This window comes from Bufo bufo, chromosome 7 (genome assembly GCF_905171765.1).
Source record: "Bufo bufo chromosome 7, aBufBuf1.1, whole genome shotgun sequence".
In the NCBI taxonomy this organism is placed as follows: domain Eukaryota; kingdom Metazoa; phylum Chordata; class Amphibia; order Anura; family Bufonidae; genus Bufo; species Bufo bufo.
The window spans coordinates 169093922-169119404 of record NC_053395.1 but is presented as its reverse complement, the minus strand read 5'-3'; the positions used below and the strand labels follow the sequence as shown (position 1 = coordinate 169119404).

The 25483-nt window shown below is 44.5% G+C and overlaps 1 protein-coding gene across 2 annotated transcripts in view; it reads left to right on the top strand.

Annotated features, from left to right (window-relative positions):
• Positions 1-25483, top strand: part of AGAP1 (ArfGAP with GTPase domain, ankyrin repeat and PH domain 1) — a 405970-nt gene that overhangs the window by 359472 nt on the left and 21015 nt on the right. For both annotated transcript variants that reach the window (XM_040441790.1, XM_040441789.1), the window contains exons 14-16: positions 4322-4476; positions 5607-5697; positions 10840-11062. In XM_040441790.1, the coding sequence (XP_040297724.1) occupies positions 4322-4476; positions 5607-5697; positions 10840-11062 (469 nt within the window). The remainder of the gene's footprint in view (positions 1-4321; positions 4477-5606; positions 5698-10839; positions 11063-25483) is intronic.

The window sequence follows — 25483 nt, the reverse complement described above, 5'->3', positions numbered from 1 at the left end:
TCATTGATCTTATTCCCTAAACTGCGAGCATTTGTAGACAAGAATCTGAGCTTTTCCTGAGCTGAGGACATGGGTTTCTAGATGGCCGCTAGCACATCCGCAATACCCAGTCCCCATAGCTCTGTGTGCTTTTATTGTGTAAAAAAAAAAGATTAAATACATATGCAAATTAACCTGAGATGAGTCCTGTACGTGAGATGAGTCAGGGAAAGGACTTACCTCAGGTTAATTTGCGTATGTATCAAATCGGGTTTTTTACACAATAAAAGCACACAGAGCTATGGGGACTGGGTATTGCAGATGTGCTAGCACACATCTAGCAACCCATGTCCTCAGCTCTATACCCAAAATCCTGGTGACAGGTTTCCTTTAAGGTGAAAAATTACCCGGTCCTTAAGGGGTTAAAGGGAATCTGTCACGTTGTAGATGTAGTCCTATCGGTGGATAGCATGTAATAGAGCAGGAGGAGCTGAGCAGATTGATAAATAGGTTTGCAGGATAAAACTGAGTATAACTTTTATTCCGTAAAAATCCCTGTTCTTTTTGTGCTTGAAGAGGACCTTTCACTAGAATAAAACATCTAAACTAACTATACAGACATGGAGAGCGGCGCCCAGGGATCTCCCTGCACTTACTGTTATACCTGGGCGCCGCTCCGTTCTCCCGTTATAGCCTCCGGTATCTTCATAATCGCAGCGCTCAGCTCATAGCCTGAGGCTTCTTTTTCTCTCAGGCTATGAGCTGAGCGCTGCGATTGGCCAGTCCTCCAGCATGGGAGAATGAGACGCCGGCAGGTTCCCCTGGGTAGAGCCTAACTATGAAGATACCGGAGGCTATAACCAGAGAACGGAGCTGCGCCCAGGTATAATAGTAAGTGCAGGGGGATCCCTGGGCGCCGCTCTACATGTCTGTATAGTTAGTTTAGATGTTTTATTCTAGTGAAAGGTCCTCTTTAAGGGTCTAGTGGGCGGTCTTACTGATTGATTGACAGCTATCAATCGGTGCACAATAAGCCTGTCAGTCACTGATAGGATTGCCTGTTGAACTGCTAAGCGTAGAAAGGGCAGGGATTTAACTGCATAAGGCTACATGCACACGACCGTGCCGTTTTTTTTGCGGTCCGCAAAAAACGGAAGCTGCCAGTGTGCCTTCCGCGATATGCAGAACTGAACGGGCAGCCCATTGTAGACCGCAAAACGGACAAGAATAGGACATGCTATATTTTTTTTGCGTGGACTCCGAATGGAGCAACGGATGCGGACAGCACACGGAGTGCTGTCCGCATCTTTTGCAGCCTCATTGAAGTGAATGGGTCGGGTGCGAAAAACGGTCGTGTGCATGAGGCCTAAGGCTGTGTTTAAATTATGTTTTTGTCACACAGTTAACGTATACAAAAATGTACCAAATGTTGGTGAATCTTTTCCTGCAAAACCTATATATCAATCTGCTCATCTCTTCTTGCTCTATAACATGCTGCCTGCAGATTGCACACCATGATCAGTGTGACTGCTTCCCTTTGCCATGTTTGGAAAATGAAGAGACAGTATTTAAAACCTATTTTGTTTAACAATATTTTTTATTGAAATTTTTATTGAAAATTACAGCAGATCTTCGTTTGATATTGTTTAACATTTTGTTGTATGCTTTCTTCCTTACAAAAATCATGTAAACTGGCATATATATAAACATAAAAAATAAATAAAACAAAACCTCTGAAGATAAAATCTAAATATGTAGAACTGAAAGATCCCTATTTGGGATAGATGTGATTTCCCACATCCATCTCCTTCATTGATAATTTCAGGGGGTAAAACCCTGCAGCCAGGATGTTCCTGTATCTTTACAGGACAGCGATAGATTTTGCTGCTAAATGGTCAGCAGAGACGGAGGTGGACACGTCTTGTGAAAACTGTGTTGTTTTTGGGGGAGAATTGTCTACGCCAAGTAGGACAGTTTCATTCTTTGCTTAAAGTGCTGCATGTATGTAAGACAGTGTATTGTTAGTGCCGACTTGGGTACCATGTATGATGAACTTGTGACTTGTGCGCCCAGTACGTCATGTGTGCCCCACATGTAGGCGAATCAAAGCGTCTTCTGTTTGCAATGAATGTTTTCTAGGTGGATGTTCCTATGCGGTGTGCATATTACCTGTTGCGTTATAATGTATTACAGAGTGGTCGTCCACGAGATATTGTGTTTGTGTCTATGTATTAGATAATGTACCGTGCCTGCCGCAGTGTACATTATAAGAATATGATAAGTCGCTCTTTAGAGGCTTGTTATATCAATGCAGTATTATCTCAGTAGGGGAATATGCTCTTTCGAAAGTAAAGTATCACTTGTGTGGAATTATAAATGCAATTCTCCCATAGATCTATGCCTCCCAAACATCCCCGTTCTAGCAGAGTTCAGCTTCTTCAGAGTCCTTCTGACCATCAGAAAACATGAGCCTTGTGTTTCTCTCACAGTCATACTTTTAGTTTCCTGATATTGATGACCTGTCCTCAGGATGGGTCATCATTATCAGACCGTTGCAGGCCTGTTATTCCTTCTAGAGGTCCATTGGGTGTTACCATTTGCGGGGGGGTAGTGTCTGTGCACAGTCTGATCCTATCTGATTAGTGCTGCTAGTGTCTGACTGCAGTGGAGGTGACAGCTCCTCTTTAAAGGGGTATTTCCCCCCCCCCCCCCCCCCCCCCCCCCATTGTCTGATAGGTGCGGTTTTCCCCTCTGGGATCTGCACCTATGTCAAAAACGGAGCGGGGAGAGTGGTGGCTGGAGGACCCCGGGGATCAGCCACCGCCAATCACTCTCGCAATGCAAGTGAATGAGAGCACACTGCGCTTGCGCGGCCACAGCTCCCTTTCATTTCTGTGGGGCCGATGGAAATAGCCGAGCCAGCTCTTGGCTATTTTCAGCCGCCCCATAGAAATGGAGGGTGGCTGCGCATGCGCAGTGTGCCCTCACCACCCGCACCTATCAGACAATGGGGGCGTATCCTAGCAATATGCCCCCATTGTCTGTGATGGGAATGCCACTCTAAAGGGCATCTGTCAGCAGATTTGTAGCTATGAAACTGGCTGACCTGTTTCCTGTGCGCTGGGCAGCTGAAGGCATCTGTGTTTGTCCCATGTTCATATGTGTCTGCATTGCTGAGAAAAATGTTTTAATATATGCAAATGAGCCTCTAGGAGCAACGGGGGCGTTGCCATTACACCTAGAGGCGCTGCTCTCTCTGCAGCGCCCTCTGCACTTTGATTGCTTTTTGGAGAAGTCAGGGCCAGCAGGCGTGATGATGTTTTCACTGTTTGGCCCTGTCAATTAAAATGCAGAGGGTGCGGCAGAGAGAGAACAACGCCCCCATTGTTCCTAGAGGCTCATTTGCATATATTAAAACATTATTTTTCTCAGCATTGAGGGCACATATGAACATGGGACCAACACAGATGCCTTCAGCTGCCAAGTGCACATGAAACAGGTCAGCCAGTGTCATAGGGACAAACCTGCTGACAGATGCCCTTTAAGACAAAGGGATGTTCCAGTCTCCTGAAATTGATAACCTATCCTCAGGATAGGTCATCAATTTCATATTGGTGTAGGTCAGACTCTCGGCACCCCCCGCTGGTCAGCTGTTTGAAGTAGTGCAAGAGCTGCGTTCTCTTCCGTGTTCATCTGCACACTGTCTACATTGTAGTGGTGGTGCAATATAATTACAAATGCAGATATGAATGGCACCTGCTGCGAGATTAGTCAGCACATAAACCCTTGAAAAATGGATGAGTTCATGGCCTCATAGAAATGAGTGGGTCAGTGTGCTATCTGTGGGATAAAAAACTGATAGCATGTAGTCATTTGCTTCAGCCCTTAGGTTCTGCTAGGCTCGTCCAGGGCTACCTGTTGAGGGTGCAGTTTTAATGAATTTTACCTAGGATTTTAACAATATGAACCTGACTTTACAGTGATAATTTTGGCAATCTAAACAATGTACAATATAGTTCTGAATAGTCTGCCGTGTACAATTACTGAAGATGCTACACTCTGCTAACTGCTTATATTGCTTCTGATTAGACAGATATCTTTCAATGTGCGTCTTTTACATGCTGTACAATCACACATAATGTGTATGTTTTGATTAAACGATAAAAAAGCAGAAAAACAAATAAAATACATATTGAAATGCAAAGTCTTCATCTTTACAAAACCCTTATTGTTTGGCTGTAAAGGTGAGTGGCAGCTCTGGACTGTGGGTAGGTGCCAAGCTCAGCGTGTGTTATCGGAATAAGTTTCCATTGACTAAAATCTCCCTGTTCTTTTGTTTCAGAACAAGAGGAAAACTTTGAGTTCATCATTGTGTCTCTTACTGGCCAAAGTTGGCATTTTGAAGCTACTAGTTATGAAGAAAGGGATGCCTGGGTACAGGCCATAGAGAGCCAAATCCTTGCCAGTCTACAGTCATGTGAAAGTAGCAAGAATAAGGTGAGTATCCATTTCCCTATCACAAAAGAGAAGCAATGCCGTGCCAGATATGTACCAAAACACCTACGATCACCACAGATACTACTTGAGAGAGTTCACCGGTTAGTCTACTTTTACACTAGCGTTTCTCTTTTACGGTATTGAGATCAGTCATAGGATCTCAATACCGGAGTAAAACGCTTCCATTTTGTCCCCATTCATTGTCAATGGGGGCAAAATGTAATTGAACGGAATGCTCCAAAATGCATTCCGTTCCGTTTGGTTGCGTTCCCATACTGGAGAGCAAACTGCAGCAAGCTGCGGTTTTCTTTACGTCATGGGATGCAGAGCAAAATCCGGCATGACCCACAATGCTAGTCAATGGGGACGGATCCGTTTAACTCTGACACTATTTGACACAATAGAAAACTGATCCGTCCCCCATTGACTTTCAGTGGTGTTCATGACAGATCCGTCTTGGCTATGTTAAAGATAATACAACCGGATCCGAATGCAGATGGTTGTATTATCAGTAACGGAAGCGTTTTTGCAAACACGTAAGTCTGAAAGTATCCTTGGCTACTTGGTTTTCTTGGGTTAAGGCCATTTAATAATGTGAGGTCGCACACCAGAGGACAGGAGACCTGGAAAAATGAAGTAGTGTGTGCCTTAGAGTCCTACTATATGTATTATATAATAAAAGTGAGAACCCGCTCGTCTTGAGGGGTCAGGCTTCAGCATCTTTTGAGCGCTGTGCATCACATCAATGGGATCTTCTGTTAATTAAAGGGAACCTGTCATCAACTTTAAGCTGACCTCACGGAGGGCAGCATAAAATAGTGACAGAAATGCCTAATCTGCAATGATTGTGATGGTGGTTCTCGGCAACCACTTACTTTTAACTTATAAATGACAGACCGCTGAAATCAACCCACCTGTCTCTACGTTATTCTGCCTTTAGTATGGGCAGCATAAAGGTGCTGACAGGTTCCCTTTAAATATTCGGATTTCGCTCTGCTTTGAAGTGCCTGGAATGTATTTTTTTTTTTCTTTTGTACCTTCGCTCTAATTGCTTACACGTGGCATAGGTTGGCGTAGCTGAATACTTTTGCTCTGTAGTGTGACCCCTTTTTTCTTGTTCGCTCTTTCAGTCCCGTCTCACCAGCCAAAATGAGGCTTTAGCACTACAGTCAATTCGCAACCTACCAGGAAACTCGCATTGTGTGGATTGTGATGCACAAAGTAAGTACATATCTCCAGAGATACCATGATGAACTACCTTCCAGTTCTCCAACAATATCAGCTGGATACACAGTAAATGGGGCGGCTTAACCTCTCACATTCTCCCAGTACATCAGCAACACTAAGTGGTCTGTCCGTAGAGGTTCATTCACACCATACAGCTTTGAAGAGGACCAGTCGCCACTAAATACTTGTGAGACAGTTCTGGAGCATCCTTTCTTAGATCTCTGTATTGTGCTGTTCCTCCATGATTCCTTCTAGAAGCATGTGTATAAATTGCCAACTGGATGTTACCGTTTTTCCTTGCCAATGGGGTGTGTCCCTACGCTCCAACTGGTAGCACCCAGTTGGCAATTATTTACACATTTCTAAGAGCAATAACAGGTATGGAGCAGCACAGAATTATGATTGTTGTGCTTTTTTTTAAAGATATTTATTTTTATTTTATGAATAAATTGACAGCTTGGTGCTACCATTACCCTAGTCAAAGGGATGTGTCCCTACACAGGCAGCATTGATTGAACAGTACCCCAGAATGTGTAGAGACCCCCGCCCACAAGTGGCAGCACCCAGTTGTAAATTTTTTCATATCTTTCTAGAAGGAATAGCAAAGAAATGGCACAATGCAAAGAAAAATGCTGTAGAATACTTATGTCATGAAGTATTTTTGCTAAAATAGACAGCTTAGATTTTCTTTGGCTTATATTTTAAACCTTCCTAGACATCACAGATGTTTGTATCTAAAGCAGGGGTGCTCAGGCCGCATGCGGCCCTTGTCATGCTGGAAAGAAACACGACTGATGTGTTTATGACAGAAGTGCCACACAGCATTGGATTAAACCACCTGTTCCTGGACTCTAGCAGGAACAGGTTGGGCCCCCAGCTGTCAGTGACAGTGGAGGACCCGAGGAGAAGACGGAAGCTGTTTATTACTGCTTCTGCCTACTCCTCAGATAGGTGCATAGTGGTTATGCCGCTTCTTCTATTTGCTGCTTCCTATATTGCACCCGGTTCACCGGGTGTCTCGATGGCAGAGCAGAGCTGCTAGGTCTTAGCAGACCCTGTTCAGCTCTACCTTGTCGAAAGTCCCCACAAGGGTCTGTTTTCCCCTGTAAATGGGGCTCCTTTGGATGCCTCAGTTACAGTGGAAATAGCGCAAAATACAAAAAAAAAATTCAGTGTACATTATGTGGCAAAAATATATTTAAAAAAATGATAAAAATAAAATATATAGTAAAATAAAAAGGAAAAAAGTGTCGGTGTCCCCCAGAGATCTTTTAATGACCTCTTGGAGAACATATTATGTGGCAAAATATATAAAAAAAATAAGTAAAAAAACATAAAATAAAATACAAATAAATGAATAAAATAAAAAAAAAACATGTCATCCAAAACCGTCGCCATAATGGCGCCAAAAAAGGAAACTGAATTTAATCATTTACGTTGGTATCGGTTTGCATATTTCAAGAAGGAGCGATAGTTTGAAAAGAAGAAAAACTGACTTTTTAAAAGATGTTTTGTAGTTTCCCCCCCCCCCCCCAAAAAAGTTAATTAAATATTAAACAGCACTATCTGTCACATACAAAAAATGGTCATTAACCAATGAGTGCTTTCCCCGCTAATATTACAGGGCACCGATCACACAGATATAACCCTGAGTTCATATCACCGTTTAGCTTTCCGTCAGAAGAAGAGGAAAAAAAAAAAGAGAAATCCGTAAAGAAACGGAACTTGTTGCATCAGTTGGCATCTGTTACAGCCATTTCTGTCTGAGATCAGTTTATTTAGACGGACAAAAAGGACTTTTTCTTTTCCTTCCAAAAAATGGATCTCCGATGGAAATGGCTCAAACGGACACCAACTGATGCAACAGGATCCGTTTTTTTACAGGATCCTGTTTTGTTTTTTCCTCTTCTGACTGATCAAAAGAACGGACTACTAAACTGTGTTGTGAACTCAGCCTAACTTGTGACTGAGGGACAGAAGACGGTAGTAACCAATGAAGGAGAGTGCTCATTTATGAATAGGAGGCAGGATGGAAGGAAATGTCACCACTTAAGTCCCTATTACTCTGCAGGCCAGTTACTAAAAACCAATATCATTCCTGATAGCTGACCTGTATAATCATGCTGCCGATCAGTCGATTAATGAGAAATCACTTGTTTGTTGGCTGATTTGCTTCCTTCATCAGCATGAAAGATGTACGATAATCATCAGCACATCATCCTGTGTAATCAGGGATGTGCTGCCGATAATCAGTTGAAATGAATGAGGGAGGAATGACTGTGGTAGCAATCATTCCTTCCTCATTCACTTTGCATTGGCCTGTGTAATAGGCCGATGCAAACGAGCACCGATCGACTTTATTTTTTTTGTATTTTTTTTCGGCCCCTTGACATAGAGCAATGCGACAGTGCGGCCCCCAGATCTAAGTGCACCCCTGATGTAAAGTATCCTCGCCTCATCAGAGTAGCACTTTTAAGTGTAACATTCAGCACACAGCTAGACGTCACTCATGAGCCTCTGCTTGAGTGGACCGCATGAAGAGTTCTTTGTAGATTACAGTTTAATTTAGCTATTGGTCTATCTCAGGGTAAATCTGAGCATCGTCAATCAGTTCTGTCTGTTTTAGGCTTCGTTCACATCAGCGTTCAGCGTTTCTGTTCTTCTGCTCCGTTGCAGGAGAACGGAAAGGATGGACTCGGCACATAACTGAGCCGAACGGAAGCGAAGGATCCCATAGACTATAATGGGGTCCGTTAGGGTTCCGCTCAGAGGAAGATTTTTGAAGTGGAGAGAAAAGTCCTTCATTTACTACTTATGTTTCCGCTCCAAAATCATCTTCTGAGCGGAAACCTAACGAACCCTATCATAGTCTATGGGGTGCTTAGGTTCCGTTCGGCTCAGTTATGTGCCGAATACATCCTTTCCATTCTCCTGCTCCTAAGCGGAGCATGAGAACGGAAAGGCTGAACGCTGATGTGAATGAAGCCTTACTATCTAAAGGTTTTAAGGTTAATCACATGAGCATTTTTTGAATTGTTGTAAAATTACTTACAATGAGACACGCCACAGTGAGACTTTTAGGGTGTATTCACACAGATAGGTCTTTTGCTGCGAGTTACCAAGGTTTTGCAGGTAAAGCACATTTTTTAACATGTTACCTGTGACCGTGCTCCACACTACCTGCCCATGAGTACTCCTTGATTTTTATTGCCATCCAAATACTCTTTAGGCTAGTTTCACATACGCGGCAAGAGATCCGGTAGGCTTGTCTGCCGGAGAACAGCCTGCCGGATCTCTCTGGATCCATCAATGCTTGATGGTACCGTCCGGTAATGTAGGATCAAGATAGCTCCGGAACCATGAGGAGAAGACAGAAGCTGTTTATTAACGCTTCTCCTGTTCAGGTAGAACAGAGTTTAGCAGACTCTGATCAGACCTGCCTGTGTATAATTCCCCCAACTGGGGGGCTGTTTACCCCTATAACTAGAGTCCTTTTGATGACCTAGTTACAGTGGAAAAGTACAAAATTAAAAAAGAAAGTGTAAGTGTCCCCCAGAGGTTTTTTAATTACTTCTTGGGGGACAAATTATGTGCCAAACATACATTTAAAAAATAAGTTAACAAATACAAGAAAAAGAAAACCAACCAAAGCCATAGTCAACCTTTTGCACGCAATACTATGCATAGTTTATATCAAAATGACCGACGCTCAATAGTGAACTTATTTTAATAATGGTAATTTTGGTGTCAGTTTGCATATTAAAAAAAAAAAAAAAGCTATAGTTTGAGAACATGATTTTTTTTGTAAAATGTAAAATATTTATGGCATTTTTCCTAAAATAAAACTAAAATAGAAAAAAAAAAACATTATTAGCCCCTTAAAGACCCAGCGATTTATTTTTTGTGTTTTGCGTTTTTGTTTTTTACTCTGTCTACCCAGAACCATAACTTTATTTTTCCGTTCACATAGCCGTATGAGGGCTTGTTTTTTGTGTGACAAGTTGTACTGTTAATGGCACCATTTACTATTGCATGTGAAAATTCATTCTGTTCTTATGGAGCCAGAGGCTGGGTTTCATAGTATCTAAGCTTGGTGCCTTCAGAAGGTCCGAGGCTGCCATAGCAACCAAATTGCTCCCATAATCTCAGATCATGGTCGCAGTTGACCACAGCATCTGATGGGTTAAAAGTCCGTGATTTGGCGTTATTGCCGATCATAGACCTTGCCTCAGGGGATCTACTGTGTAAAAGAGCAGGCTCCTGGCGGCTACAGCTCCTGCTGAGCTTCTGAGGAAGATGGGGTACGGAAGAGCTACTTTACAGGTTAAGGCCCATTTAGGCCTGGTTATTAGCGGGTTAAAGGATATTCCCATATATTATTAATCTGACATTTATGACCTATCCACAGGATCTCTGTGTGGGTTTCACCTAATGCGTGGTTCTCTCCATTGACTTCTATGGGAGTTCTGAAAATAGGTGCATGCACTTGCTCACATGCCAGGCACTTCTCCATTCACAGTGACCACAAGACGAGACCCTTTCTCGACATAGGAATCCAAAAGATGGGACCTATAAGACGTTTATGGCGTATCCTGTGAATATGTCGTCATAATCCAGATGGGAATACTCCTTTAGGGTAGTTTAGGACCCTTGAGGGACAGGTAAAAAAAATGTTAACTATTTTTAGGGTAAGGGTCCATTCACACGTCCATAATTTCGCATTTTGCGGAACGGAATTGCGGATTCATTTCTATGGGGCAGCACCCGGTATTGCAGATCCGCACTTCCGGGTCCGCAATTCCGATCCCGAAAAAAATAGAACATGTCCTATTCCTGTCCGCAATTGCGGACAAGAATAGGCATTTTCTATTAAGTGCCGGCGATGTGCGGTCCGCAAAATGCGGAACGCACATCGCCGATGTCCGTGTTTTGTGGATCCGTAAAACACCCACGGACGTGTGAATGGACCCTTAACCTGTCATTCAGTGATTGCATGTGGTTAGCAGGCTTGGGATCTGGCAGGTGCTTTTTGCTTCAGAATTGATTGTTCCATTTATGTGTATTTGTAGACTAGACAAATGTGGTCACATAGTGAATGTGTAAAGTGTATCGTGTATTCCTTCCTGACCTCTACAGATCCCGACTGGGCCAGCCTGAACCTCGGAGCTCTGATGTGCATAGAATGTTCTGGGATTCATCGCAACCTGGGGACTCATCTTTCCCGCGTCCGATCTCTGGACCTTGATGACTGGCCGCCTGAGTTAATAAAAGTCATGTCTGCAATTGGAAATGAGCTGGCAAACAGTGTGTGGGAAGGAAGCAGTCAAGGCCATGTGAAGCCATGTTCAGAGAGCCCCAGGTCAGTGTCATTACTAATGTGCAGAGAAATAAGTGTGACCACTTAATTTCATAAAACTTTCTTGTATTTATTAGAACTTTGTAATCATTAAAACACACACACCTATAAATGTTACTGTGTATATGCTCATTATATCAATATCTGTACTGTTCTCTCTCTTAAAGGAGTTTTCCAGGACTTGGATATTGATGACTTATCTCCAGGATTAGTCATCAGTATCAGATTGGTGGAGGTCTGAAACTCAGCACCCCGACCAATGAGCTGTTTTGGGCAGCCACTGGCATTGGAAACTATATAGTGGATGGAGCCAGAAGCAGAAGGCTCCTTCCACTTCGTAGTGGCCATGCGGGGGTACTGCATGTGAGCTGAGCTGCAGTTTGCCAGTGCTGGAAACTACACCGTGGACAGAGACTTTCTAGCACCTGTAGCTGCCGTAACAGCTGATCCGTCGGGGGGCCTGATGTCAGGATAGGTTTATCAATATCTAAGTCCTGGAAAACTCTTTAATGATCCCTGTATGATCATCATCTAGTTTTGGCTTCAAAAATTGCATCGGAAAAACCTAATCAAAGACCTGCCCATGTGAGGGCTGCCTTAGGGCTCCTGCAATGTATTTTTTGTCTGTATAATTTTTTTTTGCGGCCTGTATGCGGAGCCATTAGTTTTTATGGGGCCACAAAAAAATGGTAGTGACTCCATGCGCATTCCGTATGTCGGCAAGTCTGTTCTGCAAAAATAGAACATGTCTTATTCTTGCCCGTTTTGTGGACAAGGACAGGCATTGTTACAATGGATCCGCAAAGAAAAAACGGATGCAACACAGACGTCACACGGATGTCCTCCTTTTTGTTTTGCGGACTGCAGAATACATACAGTCGTGTTCAAGAGCCCTTAGGCATCAAGTGAGCGGTTAGTTATTGATGTTGATGTGTTCGAAGCAGACAAAATTGGCGTGTATAGGGATATGATGAACTTTTACATCATCTCCAAAATGACGTGTCTTGAGGACTGTTCCGAGTATACAGTGGTTAGTACATACCCAAAGAGGTCCAAGGAAGACCAACCAGTGAACCAGCTACAGGGTCATGGGTGTCCAAGGCTTATTGATGCATGTGGAGAGCATCTAGTATGATCCGAAAAAAAGCTACTGTAGGACAAATTGCTGAAAGAAAAGCTGGCTTTAATAGAAAAGCGTCAGTGCAATGTATCTTGCTGTGTAGCCGTAATCCAGTCAGCAGCTACATTGCCGATAGTGCTTACAGTGGGCATGTGAGTATCAGAATTGGACTATGAGCAATGGGAGAAGGTGGCCTGGACTGATGAATCATGTTTTTTTCACATCGTGCAAGCTGCCTGGTGCATTTGCGTCACTTACCTGGGGAAGAAATGGTACGAGGATGCACTATGGAAAGAAGACAGTGTTCTGAGGGCCCTGGCTTTCATGTGGGTGTTGCTTTGACATGTACCACCTACCTAAACATTGTATACACCATGTACAGTCGTGGCCAAAAGTTTTGAGAATGACACAAATATTAGTTTTCACAAAGTTTGCTGCTAAACTGCTTTTAGATCTTTGTTTCGGTTGTTTCTGTGATGTAGTGAAATATAATTACACGCACTTCATACGTTTCAAAGGCTTTTATCGACAATTACATGACATTTATGCAAAGAGTCAGTATTTGCAGTGTTGGCCCTTCTTTTTCAGGACCTCTGCAATTCGACTGGGCATGCTCTCAATCAACTTCTGGGCCAATTCCTGACTTATAGCAACCCCTTCTTTCATAATCACTTCTTGGAGTTTGTCAGAATTAGTGGGTTTTGGTTTGTCCACCCGCCTCTTGAGGATTGACCACAAGTTCTCAATGGGATTAAGATCTGGGGAGTTTCCAGGCCATGGACCCAAAATGTCAACGTTTTGGTCCCCGAGCCACTTAGTTATCACTTTTGCCTTATGGCACGGTGCTCCATCGTGCTGGAAAATGCATTGTTCTTCACCAAACTGTTGTTGGATTGTTGGAAGAAGTTTCTGTTGGAGGGTGTTTTGGTACCATTCTTTATTCATGGCTGTGTTTTTGGGCAAAATTGTGAGTGAGCCCACTCTCTTGGATGAGAAGCAACCCCACACATGAATGGTCTCAGGATGCTTTACTGTTGGCATGACACAGGACTGATGGTAGCGCTCACCTTTTCCCCAGTCGTCTCCATGACACCAAGTCCTGAGATTGACTTCCTTCTGATTGGACAGGAAAAACACAGAGAGGTTAAAACCCCCACCCCCTCCTCACATCACCAGTGTTTTTCCTGTCCCATCAGGATAGGAAGCAGGAGAGGTGCACGGAGCTCGTTTGGGCTCACCTGGAGTTTTTTTTTTTTTTTTTTCATCTGGGCCGAGGTCGGATCTGCAGTGCAGCTCTCCCTCCTCCGTTTGGTTAGGCCTGGGCTCGGGCACATAGGTAGTGCCCCTGCGAAGATTCCCTCTGCGGCGGTCCCGGAGGGCTTGATGCAGAGGGAAGGAGGAACACGGCGGATCGGCACTGTGATGTGTCCCTTCCGGCCGGCAGGCGGATGACGTCAGACGCCGGGGGCGGAGCTAAGCGCGCTGACGTCATCAACATGCGCCACAGGTCCTGTAGCATGAGAAGCATGGAGCCACACATTAGATGTCCGGAGAGCGGTCTTAAAGTACCTGGAAGCTACCAGCCTTTGGAGAAAAGACAAAAATCTGTTTGTCCAATTTTCAGGTCCTAACAAAGGGAAGAAAGCGGCAAAAAGTTCCATCTCCAGATGGATTAAGATGGCAATCTCCGAAGCATATAAAGCTCAGGGAAAAGACGTCCCTGCTTCCCTAAAAGCACATTCTACGAGAGGCATGGCTGCCTCCTGGGCGGAAAAAGCCTCAGCCTCCTTACAACAGATTTGCAGGGCAGCAACATGGAAAAGAGTTCATACTTTCACTAAGCACTACAGACTAGATGTAGCTGCTAATGACGACCTAAGATTTGGACGTAAGGTCCTGTCGGCAGTTGTCCCCCCCTAATTGTATCTTTGATATTGTCTCAGGACTTGGTGTCATGGAGACGACTGGGGAAAAGAGTATTACACTCACCGGTAATCCGGTTTCCTGGAAGTCTCCATGACACCACATATATCCCACCCTTTTTTTCTGCTATTAGCTATTATCCTTTCATCCTGGGGTTCTTCGTTAAAATACACTGGTGATGTGAGGAGGGGGTGGGGGTTTTAACCTCTCTGTGTTTTTCCTGTCCAATCAGAAGGAAGTCAATCTCAGGACTTGGTGTCATGGAGACTTCCAGGAAACCGGATTACCGGTGAGTGTAATACTCTTTTCTTCTCCGGACAAGCCTTTTTCCAGATGCCCCAAACAATCGGAAAGAGGCTTCATCGGAGAATATGACTTTGCCCCAGTCCTCAGCAGTCCATTCACCATACTTTCTGCAGAAGATCAATCTGTCCCTGATGTTTTTTTTGGAGAGAAGTGGCTTCTTTGCTGCCCTTCTTGACACCAGGCCATCTTCCAAAAGTCTTCGCCTCACTGTGTGTGCAGATGCGCTCACACCTGCCTACTGCCATTCCTGAGCAAGCTCTGCACTGGTGGCACTCCGATCCCGCAGCTGAATCCTCTTTAGGAGACGATCCTGGCGCTTGCTGGACTTTCTTGGACGCCCTGAAGCCTTCTTAACAAGAATTGAACCTCTTTCCTTGAAGTTCTTGATGATCCTATAAATTGTTGATTGAGGTGCAATCTTAGTAGCCACAATATCCTTGCTTGTGAAGCCGTTTTTATGCAACGCAATGATGGCTGCACGCGTTTCTTTGCAGGTCACCATGGTTAACAATGGAAGAACAATGATTTCAAGCATCACCCTCCTATTAACATGTCAAGTCTGCCATTTTAACCCAATCAGCCTGACATAATGATCTCCAGCCTTGTGCTCGTCAACATTCTCACCTGAGTTAACAAGACGATAACTGAAATGATCTCAGCAGGTCCTTTAATGACAGCAATGAAATGCAGTGGAAAGGTTTTTTTGGGATTAAGTTCATTTTCATGGCAAAGAAGGACTATGCAATTCATCTGATCACTCTTCATAACATTCTGGAGTAGATGCAAATTGCTATTATAAAAACTTAAGCAGCAACTTTTCCAATTTCCAATATTTATCTAATTCTCAAAACTTTTGGCCACGACTGTACAGCCTTCATGGCAGTGGTATTTACAAATTGCAGTGGCCTCTGTTTGAATGGTCTTATATCCTGCACACTGCAACATTGTATAAGAATGGTTTGAGGAACATGAGTTCAAGGTTTTGACCTGGCCTCCTAATTCACAGATCTCAGTCTATTATCTGTGCCATGTGCTGTAGAAACAAGTCTGGCCCATGGAGGCCCCACCTCCCAATTGACAGGATCTGCTGCTGTGAATAAAATAATGTAGATGAACTATGGCAAAATGGTGTGAATCCAGCGTGAAGGGTACTTGTATTTACTAGTGTTGGGCGAGCATGCTCGGCCAAAAACTAGTTCGGCTCAAGCATTGCGATGCTCGGCACATCGCTGTGTTTAGCCGAATACCGCGTGTGCTCGAGCGCGATGCTCGAGTCTCCTCCCCACACGTTTGTAAACGTGCAGGTAAGTACTGCCATTCACTGTAATGCCATAGCCATGTTGGCTGCTGGCATTACAGTGATTGGCTGGCCAGAATGAGTCATGGGGTGCTATATACCACCCGATGACACGTGTTCGGCTCAGTATTAGTCAGGGAGAGCTTGAGAGCAGAAGGGAGAGCTAGTGTAGGGATTGAAATAGCAATATTTTAGTTTTTATACCTGTTGTAGACCCAAAAGTCCTTTTAAGGACTATTGTGTGTGGCATCAACATATATTTTTAGTGCAACCTGCACTAAATTGCTAAAACTTGTTCGAGACCCAAAAAGTACTTTTAAGGAATATAGTTGTATCTGGCAGCAATATATATTTTTAGCGCAACCTGCGCTAAATAGCTTGCAATTATTTGGCCACTGCAGACAGCGACATTATCTGCGCTACATCTCCCGTCTAACGTGTGCACAGCATAAAAATATCTGTGACATTCAGTGTACTTTTTCTGTAGACGGTGTCCGCTGTGGACAGTCACATTACCTGTGCTACATCTCCTGTATAACGTTTGCCCATCCGAAATATCAGTGACATTAATTCAGTGTAATTTTTTATTAGTCGCTGCTGACAGTGACATTACTTGAGCTATACCTCCTGTATAACGTGTGCGCATCCTTAAAATATCTGGGACATTCTGTGTACTTTATTTGCGCATACACTTACAAAACCTGCGCTATTGTACGTGTGACATACTTGCAAGCATATATACCATTTAATATGCGCGAAGCGAGCAGTAAGGAACGGGGAAGTGGCCGTGCTGCTGATGGTGCACGCAGAGGCCATGGCCCTGGACGCAGTGAAACTGTGCCTGCTGCCAGAGCACAAGAAACGCACTCATCCACGATATCTAGCTTCATGTCCCAGTTTGCAGGACGGCGCAGGACTCCACTCTCGAAGTCAGACCAGTGCGACCAGGTTTTCGGTTGGATTGCAGCAGATAAAGCTTCCAGTCGGTTAAGCACCACCCTTCCAGTCTCAGTAGCCAAGAGTCTGGTCAACAGAATCCTCACCCTGATCCTCCTTCCTCTCACCATGGAGAGTCTTGGCAAACAAGTGATCCCACACTCGGATATTCCGAGGAGCTGTTTACATCGCCGTTCCTTAATTTGGGCCTCTCGACAAGCCCGCCTGAAGAGGGACATGAGGAGATCTTGTGCCCTGATTCCCAAACTCTGGAGCATCCACAATCAGAAGAAGACGGTGGGGAACGGCAATTAGTGTTTCACAAGGTGGATGATGACGATGAGACACAGTTGCCAATAAGTCAACCGCAATTAGTGTTCTCAAGAGGTTCATGATGAGGATGAGACACAGTTGTCAATAACTGAGGTTGTTGTTAGGTCAAGTCAGGAGGATGACCAGAGTGAGGAAGTAGAAGAGGAGGTGGTGGACAATGAAATCACTGACCCAACCTGGGAAGGTGGCAAGCTGAGCGAGGACAGCAGTACAGAGGGGGAGGGATCTGCAGCACCACAACAGGCTGGAAGAGGCAGTGGGGGTGACAAAAGGGAGAAGGCGGGCCACACCAAACAGGCCCGCAACCGTTCCCCGGAGCACCCCTTTGCGGCAATCTCCCTTGCCGTAGGTGTTGTTTGAGGAAAGTGCAGACGATAAAAGAATTGTCATTTGCAACCTGTGCCGTACCAAAATGAGCAGGGGCGTGAACACTAGCAACCTCACCACCACCAGCATGATCCACCACATAGCATCAAAGCACCCTAATAGGTGGGCCGAACGCCTGGGTCCACAACCAGTGTCTGCTGGTCACACCACTGCCTCCACTTCCCCTGTATTACGTGCTGGCCAATCCCCTGTCCAAGACGCAGGCCCAGATGCCTCCCGCCATGCACCTGGACCTTCGCAAGCACCATCAGCTAGCACATCCACTTCTGTGTCCCAGCGCAGCGTACAGAGGTCTATACCCAGGCCTATGAACGCAAGCGCAAATACCCAGCCACTCACCCACAGACCATAGCACTAAATGTGCACCTTTCCAAATTGCTGGCCCTGGAAATGTTGCCATTTAGGCTCGTGGACACTGAGGCTTTCTGCAGCCTGATGGCGGTGGCTGTCCCGCAGTACTCTGTCCCCATCCGCCAATATTTTTCACGGTGTGCAGTCCCAGCCTTACACCAGCATGTGTCCCGTAACATCACCCGTGCCCTGACAAATGCAGATATTGGGAAGGTCCACTTAACGACTGACACATGGACAATGCTTTTGGCCAGGGACGCTACATTTCCCTGACAGCACACTGGGCGAACGTTGTGGAGGCCGGGAGAGAGTCGTACCCTGGGATGGCACAGGTGCTACAGACGCCAAGGATTTCAGGCCCTACTTCCATCAGGGTTTCTGCCACCACCTACGTTAGTGGCTGCAACCCCCCCTTCGCCTCCTCCTCCACTTCCACCTCTGAATTATCATCTTGCAGCACCAGTCAGACATCAGTCAGTAGCTGGAAGCAGTGTAGCACTGCAGTGGGGAAGCGGCAACAGGCCGTGCTTAAACTGATCTGCTTAGGTGACAAACAGGTGCGCCGCGTGTGTGCCCATTTCCACAAGTCATCGACAGCTTCCGCCGGTCTGGCAACGCTGCAGCAGCGCTTGCAATTGCCAGCTCACCGACTGTTGTGCGATGTGAGCACGCGCTGGAACTCCACATTCCACCTGTTGGCCAGACTTTGTGAGCAGCAGAGGGCAGTAGTGGAATACCATCTGCAACATGGTTGTCGCCTTTCCAGTCAGCTTCTGCTCTTCACAAGCGATGAGTGGGCATTGATGTCTGACCTCTGTGAGGTTTTACGCAACTTTTAGGAATCAACACAGATGGTGAGCGGCAATAACGCTATTATCAGTGTAACTATCCCACTTCTGTGTCTACTCAAACGCTCGCTGCTCACAATTAAGGTGGACACTTTGCATCTGAAAGAGGTGGAAATGGGGGAAGACATTACACAGGGTGATAGCCAGACCACCCTCAGTTCATCTTCTCAGCGCGAATTGGATGATGACGAGGAGGAGGAGCAGGAGATGGTTGCCTACATTACAGAGGGTAGTACCCATGGAAGTTTTATTCCATCTGTACAGCGTGGATGGGTAGAAGAGGAGGAAGAGGATGAGGAGATTGAGAGTCATCCTCCTGATGAGGACAGCGAAGTCTTGTCTGTTGGGACTCTGGCACACATGGCTGACTTTATGTTAGTCTGCCTTTCCCATGACCCTCGCGTTGTACGCATTTTGGCCAACACCGATTACTGGTTGTTGACCCTTCTCTATCCCCGCTACAAAGAGAACTTCTCATCTCTCATTCCTGTTGTGGAGAGGACAAGCAAAATGGTGCAATACCAGAAGGTCCTTGTGGAAAAATTGCTCTAAAAATTTTCAGCTGACAACGCTGGCTGCAGAGCACGTAGTTCCTTGGCCATCCGAGGAGGGGAGATGAGGGGAACACACAGCAGTTCCAACAGAGGCAGGGAAACATTCTCCAAGGCCTAGAACAGTTTTATGACACCCCGCCAGCACCCTCAACCTGATGCACAGCCTAGTGTCACAAGGAGGGAAACATTTTGGAAGATGGTGAAGGAGTACGTAGCAGACCGTGTCAGCGTCCTCGTCCTCAATGATCCCTCTGTGCCTTACAACTATTGGGTGTCCAGGCTGGACACGTGGCACGAACTGGCGCTCTACACCTTGGAGGTGCTGGCCTGCCCCGCCGCCAGTGTTTTGTCAGAGCGTGTATTTAGTGCTGCTGGGGGCATAATAACTGATAAGCGCATCCGACTGTCAACTGAAAATACTGACCGGTTGACTCTTATAAAAATGAACAAGGCCTGGATTGCCCCTGACTTCTCTACTCCACCAGAGGAAAGCAGCTGAACATAAAGGCACTTTAAATGTGGCTTTTATGGTGTATTGAATACACTGTATTCCCATGCACCCCTTCCACCACAAAAAAGGGTTTATGGTTCAATCTCCCTTTTCTCGTCCTCCTCCATCATATCAACATGCTTATTAGGCTGCCCTCGCTCCTAATGTTTTTAGAGGGTCAGCTCAGAAGCAGAGCCTCACCTATAATGTTTTTGAGGGTCACCAGCAGGCCCTCAACCATAATGTTTTAGAGGGTCTGCCTAGCAGCAGACCCTCACCCCTAAATTTTTAGATGGTCAGCTCAGCAGCAGAGCCTCACCCCTAAATTTTTAGATGGTCAGCTCAGCAGCAGGCCCTCACCCACAAAATTTTTGGGATGGTCAGCTCGACAGCAGGCCTTTACCCCTAATGTTTTAGATGGTCAGATCAGCAGCAGGCCTGGCCCCTAATGTTTTAGATGGTCAGATTCTCAGGTGCTTGCTCCAATAGTTTTTGAGGGTCACCAGCAGGCCAGCAATCATAATTTTTCAAGGGTGTGTATGATGCCCTCCTTTATGTGTAATAAAGGGTGTATTGGAGTGCCGGTTCCTAATTTTTGACAGCCCTTTCTCTTAGTGCATAGGCTTTATGAGTGTAGGAGTCCCACTACATGAACAATTGTACCACAATGTGAATGAGGCCCTCCTTCATGTGATATACAGGTTGTATCGGAGTGCCTCTTCCTTGTAATTTTTGGCAGCACTTACACTTTATATACAAGTAAATATACAGGAAAGAATGTTTCCTAACAATTTTTTCTCTAAAATCGATTTTATCTTTGGTTTTGTGCGTATTATTGTCAGTCTGTAAAAGTGGCGTACTACTCGGACAACATCGTTTCCAGCAGCGACCTGGGAGTCCAAGATGCATCCAGACATCCTCCCTGTGCTGTTCCCGAACCATTTCAGTGGTGTTTCCATCAATTTCTGACCTTTTCTCATGAACCAGACACCCTCCCCTCTTTAGAGCAGGGGGTGCCTGGTTTAATGCTCGGGTTCTCCTGTTGACTTCCATTGTGCTCGGGTTCTCCTGTTGACTTCCATTGTGCTCGGGTTCTCCTGTTGACTTCCATTGTGCTCTGTAGAGCATCCAGAGGTGTTCTACTCGAGCACCCGAGCACTTTGGTGCTCGACCAACACTAGAATTTACCTGGCATAAAATGGGAGATCAGAACAGAGCAAATGCAGCCTCATTTCAATATTACTCCAACTTTTCTTATACAGGTTGAAGGGACACTGTCACCTGGATTTTAATTACTGAGCTATTAACATCACCATATCAGTATCCACGATTTATATTAAAATATACTAGTATTACTGCTGTGTCTTGTAATTTCTCTATAAAATCGCTTTTATTAATATGCTAATTACCTCAATAAGGAGCCCAAGGGGCTGTCCCTCCGGCCGTTGGAGCCATTCGCCCCACTGTTAATTTATTCACCGTCATCGCCGACGTAATGTGTTTGTTGCACCCGAAATCTCGCGCATTTCTGGGTCAAGCGAAGCTGGCGCATGCGCAGTTCGTTCTGTGAGGCCGATGCCAGGACACCGCGCGGGCGCTGACATGAGTATCCATGGAGCATGCGTGAGTTTTCGGGCGCAACAAATACATTATGTCAGCAATGAGCAGTGAATAAATTAGCAGTGGGGCGGTGCTGGGCTCCAACGGCCAGAGAGACAGCCCCTTGGGTTCCTTATTGAGGTAATTAGCATACTAATAAAAGCGATTTATGAGATCGGAAGAGATGACTTTCCATTCATGGTCTTGTGATCACTGCAGCACAACCACTAGGCTCGGGGTGACGTGTACATGAATGGCGTGTGAGCGCAGAGGTACATTACCTTGATTGTTGTGTATTGAACGCCAAGACCTCTTACATTTTCCTAACTGTTCCAGGAAGAGCAGCCATGTGGGATCGGATTTATCCACAATTGCCCTCCATGTAAAGACTGTGACTACACATCATATTGGGCGGCATATGTGTGGGTTGTGTTTTTTCACACTTTCTGGTGTGACCTTTTGATTTGTGACAAATTATTGCTGTTTTTAGGGTTCATTTAGTTTTTATCCAAATGCGGGATATTGAAGGTGTGTTTGTGTTTTTTTTATTTTTTTCTGGCATTTTTCTCCAAAGGTTTTTTTCAGTATAACTTATTGATATATAACTTCTATATAACAAAATGGTCTAGAAAAATGCCAGTAGAAGAAAAACTATGTAAAAACATACACTCAAATAACCTTGTGACATAGGCAGCACTTTATAAACGTCAAGTTGTGTGGGTGGTGCCACCTAGTGATCGCCAGCTAACTCTGCATGACTAAGCATACAGGGAAGGCTGTCAATCACTGTGCCGTACCACCCACATGACTCTGATACATAAATTCATAAATTACAGGATTTACTGAATTTTTTCCCACAAAACTTTAGATCAATCTGCTCATCTCCTCCTGCTCTATAACGTCCTACACTCTATTTCATGGTGACAGGCCCTATTTAACAACTTATTTTGAAATCATCATAAATCCCACGTTCAATAAATGCTGAATATTTTGAATCGAAAAGTGAGTAAAAAGTTACCTGTGTTGTCTTTCAAAATATTACTTGCACTAAGTGGTAGTGAGTTATCCAGGGACATTTGTGTGGTTAGATAGGCAAGTAGATGAACACCAGATTTATCACGTGCACATGACGTGGCACAATCTCACTGCAGTAAGGGGCATGGCATATAACTGGTGTAACATCTCTAGATAAGTGTTATTTTATAAAGATGCAGCAAATTTAGCAAACAACGTGCAGCATTTGCTACATTTGACTCAAGCAAATCTGACTTCAGAACTTCCTCTCATGAGAAGTCTTGAGAAGTTCAAACTTCTCACCCACAAAGCTGTCCTCAGTGCTGCACCTCCCTAATTTCTGTCTACCACCCTACCTGTGCTCTACATTCTACTGGTAATCTCAGATTAGCATCCTCCATAACTCGAACCTCTCACTTCCGTCTTTAGGACTTTTTTCAAGCCGCATCAGCTCCCTGAAATGCACTTCCCCAGACAATCAGGTTAATGCCCAATTTCCTCAGCTTTAACCCTTAGGAGTTTTTATTTTTTTATTTTTTATTTTTTATTTTTACGTTTACATTTTTCTTCCCCGTCTTCCTTGAGCCATAACTTTTTTTTTTTCCGTTCACATAGCTGTTTGAGGGCTTATTTTTTTTGCAGGACAAGTTGTACTTTCTAATCCGACCATCTAATTTGGCATACAATGTAGTGGGAAGCAAATTCCAAATGAGGTAGAATTGGGAAAAAAACGCAATTCCTCTGCCCGTTTTATGGATTTTGTTCCCACGGCGTTCTCTTTGCGGCAGAACGGACCTGTGCCCTTCATTCTCTGGGTTTGTACGATTGCAACGATACCACATACTAATTGTATAGTTTTTTTGGGGTAAGAGAAGCGATGTAAAAAATGGGAAATTGGCCATTTTGACCCTTTTTTCCGTTATGCCATTCGCCATATTGGAAAAATATTTTTATATTTTATTTGTTTTTTTGTTTTTTTTATTCTACGGAAAGGGGGGTGCTTTAAACTTTTATAAATTTTTATATATTAAAGGGTTTTTTTGTACTTTTTTTTTATGGTTTTGAAGCTCGTATTTGAGCGTGCAAAACCCTTTTTTTTTTTTTTTATTATTATTCTGGACACTCATAGGTCTTTTAGACCCATGATTTGAGAATTGCTAATTTCTTGTGTTGGCCTGCCACCTGCTGGCCAATATAAGAATTGCTGTTTCAATACCCAGCGTATTGAAACCAATTACCGGCATCCTCATTGGCCGCAGAGGATGCCGGTAGGAAGCCCAGAAGCGCAAGCTTTTCACCTTTTAGATGCCGTGATCACACTTGATCACGGCATCTAAAGGCTTTAATGAATGGCAATAATGCCGATTGCGGTCATTTGCCGCGGGTCTCTGCTGTTTGAAGCAGCAGAGACCCGCCGGCCATGATGCCCACTGCACGCACGAGCGGGCGCCATGTTTGCTTGTAGCGAAGGGGTGAAACGTGCCTTAAAAACACAACTTTTTAGGCAGACTTATCATGTTCTCTAAATCGTCAGTTCCCCGTTTAAACCCACCCGCCCCTCATTCTTCAGAACCAAACTCCATCTTCTGATAGTAATCCTCACACTCAATGCACTCTTATATAGAACATATTATTATTATATGTACTGTATATAGACAGTGATAACAAAAATCACTCCGATCTAGTCTTTTTAGTAATGAATGACCACCTAAATTCTGCATGTCCCAGGTACACGGCAAGGTAAAATATCCAGAAAACCACAGAAACCAACACCTTTGCTTACAGTTTTGAGAATAACAAAGCACACCCACATTTGACTCAAGAATACTTAAGTATACAGTGGAGTTAATGGTCATCTCAATGACTGCCCAGGCCCTGTGGGTGCAAAAAACCACCCCTCCACCACAGTGCATTGTGTTAACATTCACCTGTATGCTCCAGACCAGCAAACTGCCAATACTTGTGCTTTTATACAGGTGGTCACACTTGCTGATGATCATTTTATAAAGGGCATTTGATCAGCAGCACCTGAATGCCACTTACCCTCTTAATTCCTATGGGAGCAGTAAGGGTGTACTTAATTTTTCACACACAGCTTCTGCATTTTGGCCTAATTTTTGGTTAAATAGAAAATGGTGCTGAGGTTGTACTTCAAATGACCAGAAGTTTTTTCTCTTATGTTCTGTTGGGTAAAACAGGAGGGTGTACTTTGTTTTTCTCATGTTTGTGAAAACCTTATTAAAACATATTGGAGCACTAATGCATTTCAGACCTTCCCAAATAATCATTGTCAAATACGCTCCTGTATGTGTTTTCATCAGCAAATGAAGTTGTTTTTTCAAGGTTCCTAAGTGTTAGGCTACTTTCACATTAGTGTTTTCAATTCCGCTATTGAGATCCGTCATAGGATCTCAATAGCGGAAGTAAACGCTTCCGTTTTGTCCCCATTCATTGTCAATGGGGACAGAACTGAACGAAACGGAGTGCACCAGAATGCATTCCGTTCTGTTTGGTTGCACTCCCATCACGGACAGAATAACGCTGTAAGCAGCGTTTTTCTTTCTGCGATGTGGTGTGAAGCAAGACGTATCCGTCCCGACAAACAATGTAAGTCAATGGGGACGGATCCGTTTTCTCTGACACAATAGAAAACGGATCCGTCCCCAATTGACTTTCAATGGAGTTCATGACTGATCCGTCATGGCTATAGAAGCCATAACACAACCGGATCCACTCAAGACGGATGCATGCGGTTGTATTATTGTAACGGAAGTGTTTTTGCAGATCCGTGACTGATCCGCAAAAAACGCTAATGTGAAAGTAGCCTTACTGGTTCTGGCTCGCCATGTCAATCAGCCAGATCATACGTAGAGTTCGGGTGTTCATGACATCCACACTCCTCACCAGTGGTGGCCCTGGTCCAACAAAGCAAAAAGTCTGACTTGTGGGCTCTGACTCCTACCTTCAGCCTTGTACAGCACCCATCTGTTTTAGTATAGCAAGTTGTATTCTGGCAGGAAAAACAAGTCATAAAGATGCCGAGAATATACAGTTTTATTTTCAAGTGCATTGAAAATTCCTGGGTGATATGTTTATGCTGTTTTACCTGATTCTGCTGTCCTTGGTATTTTACTAAGATGTCTATGCGTCCGCACTATATATTTTGACACCGTATAGGGAATAAAATACACAGCGACACGTAAAATGCCATCGCTGTGGATCCAAGACATATAGAGCTCATATTTTGGGAGAGAAATGTAGGCGGG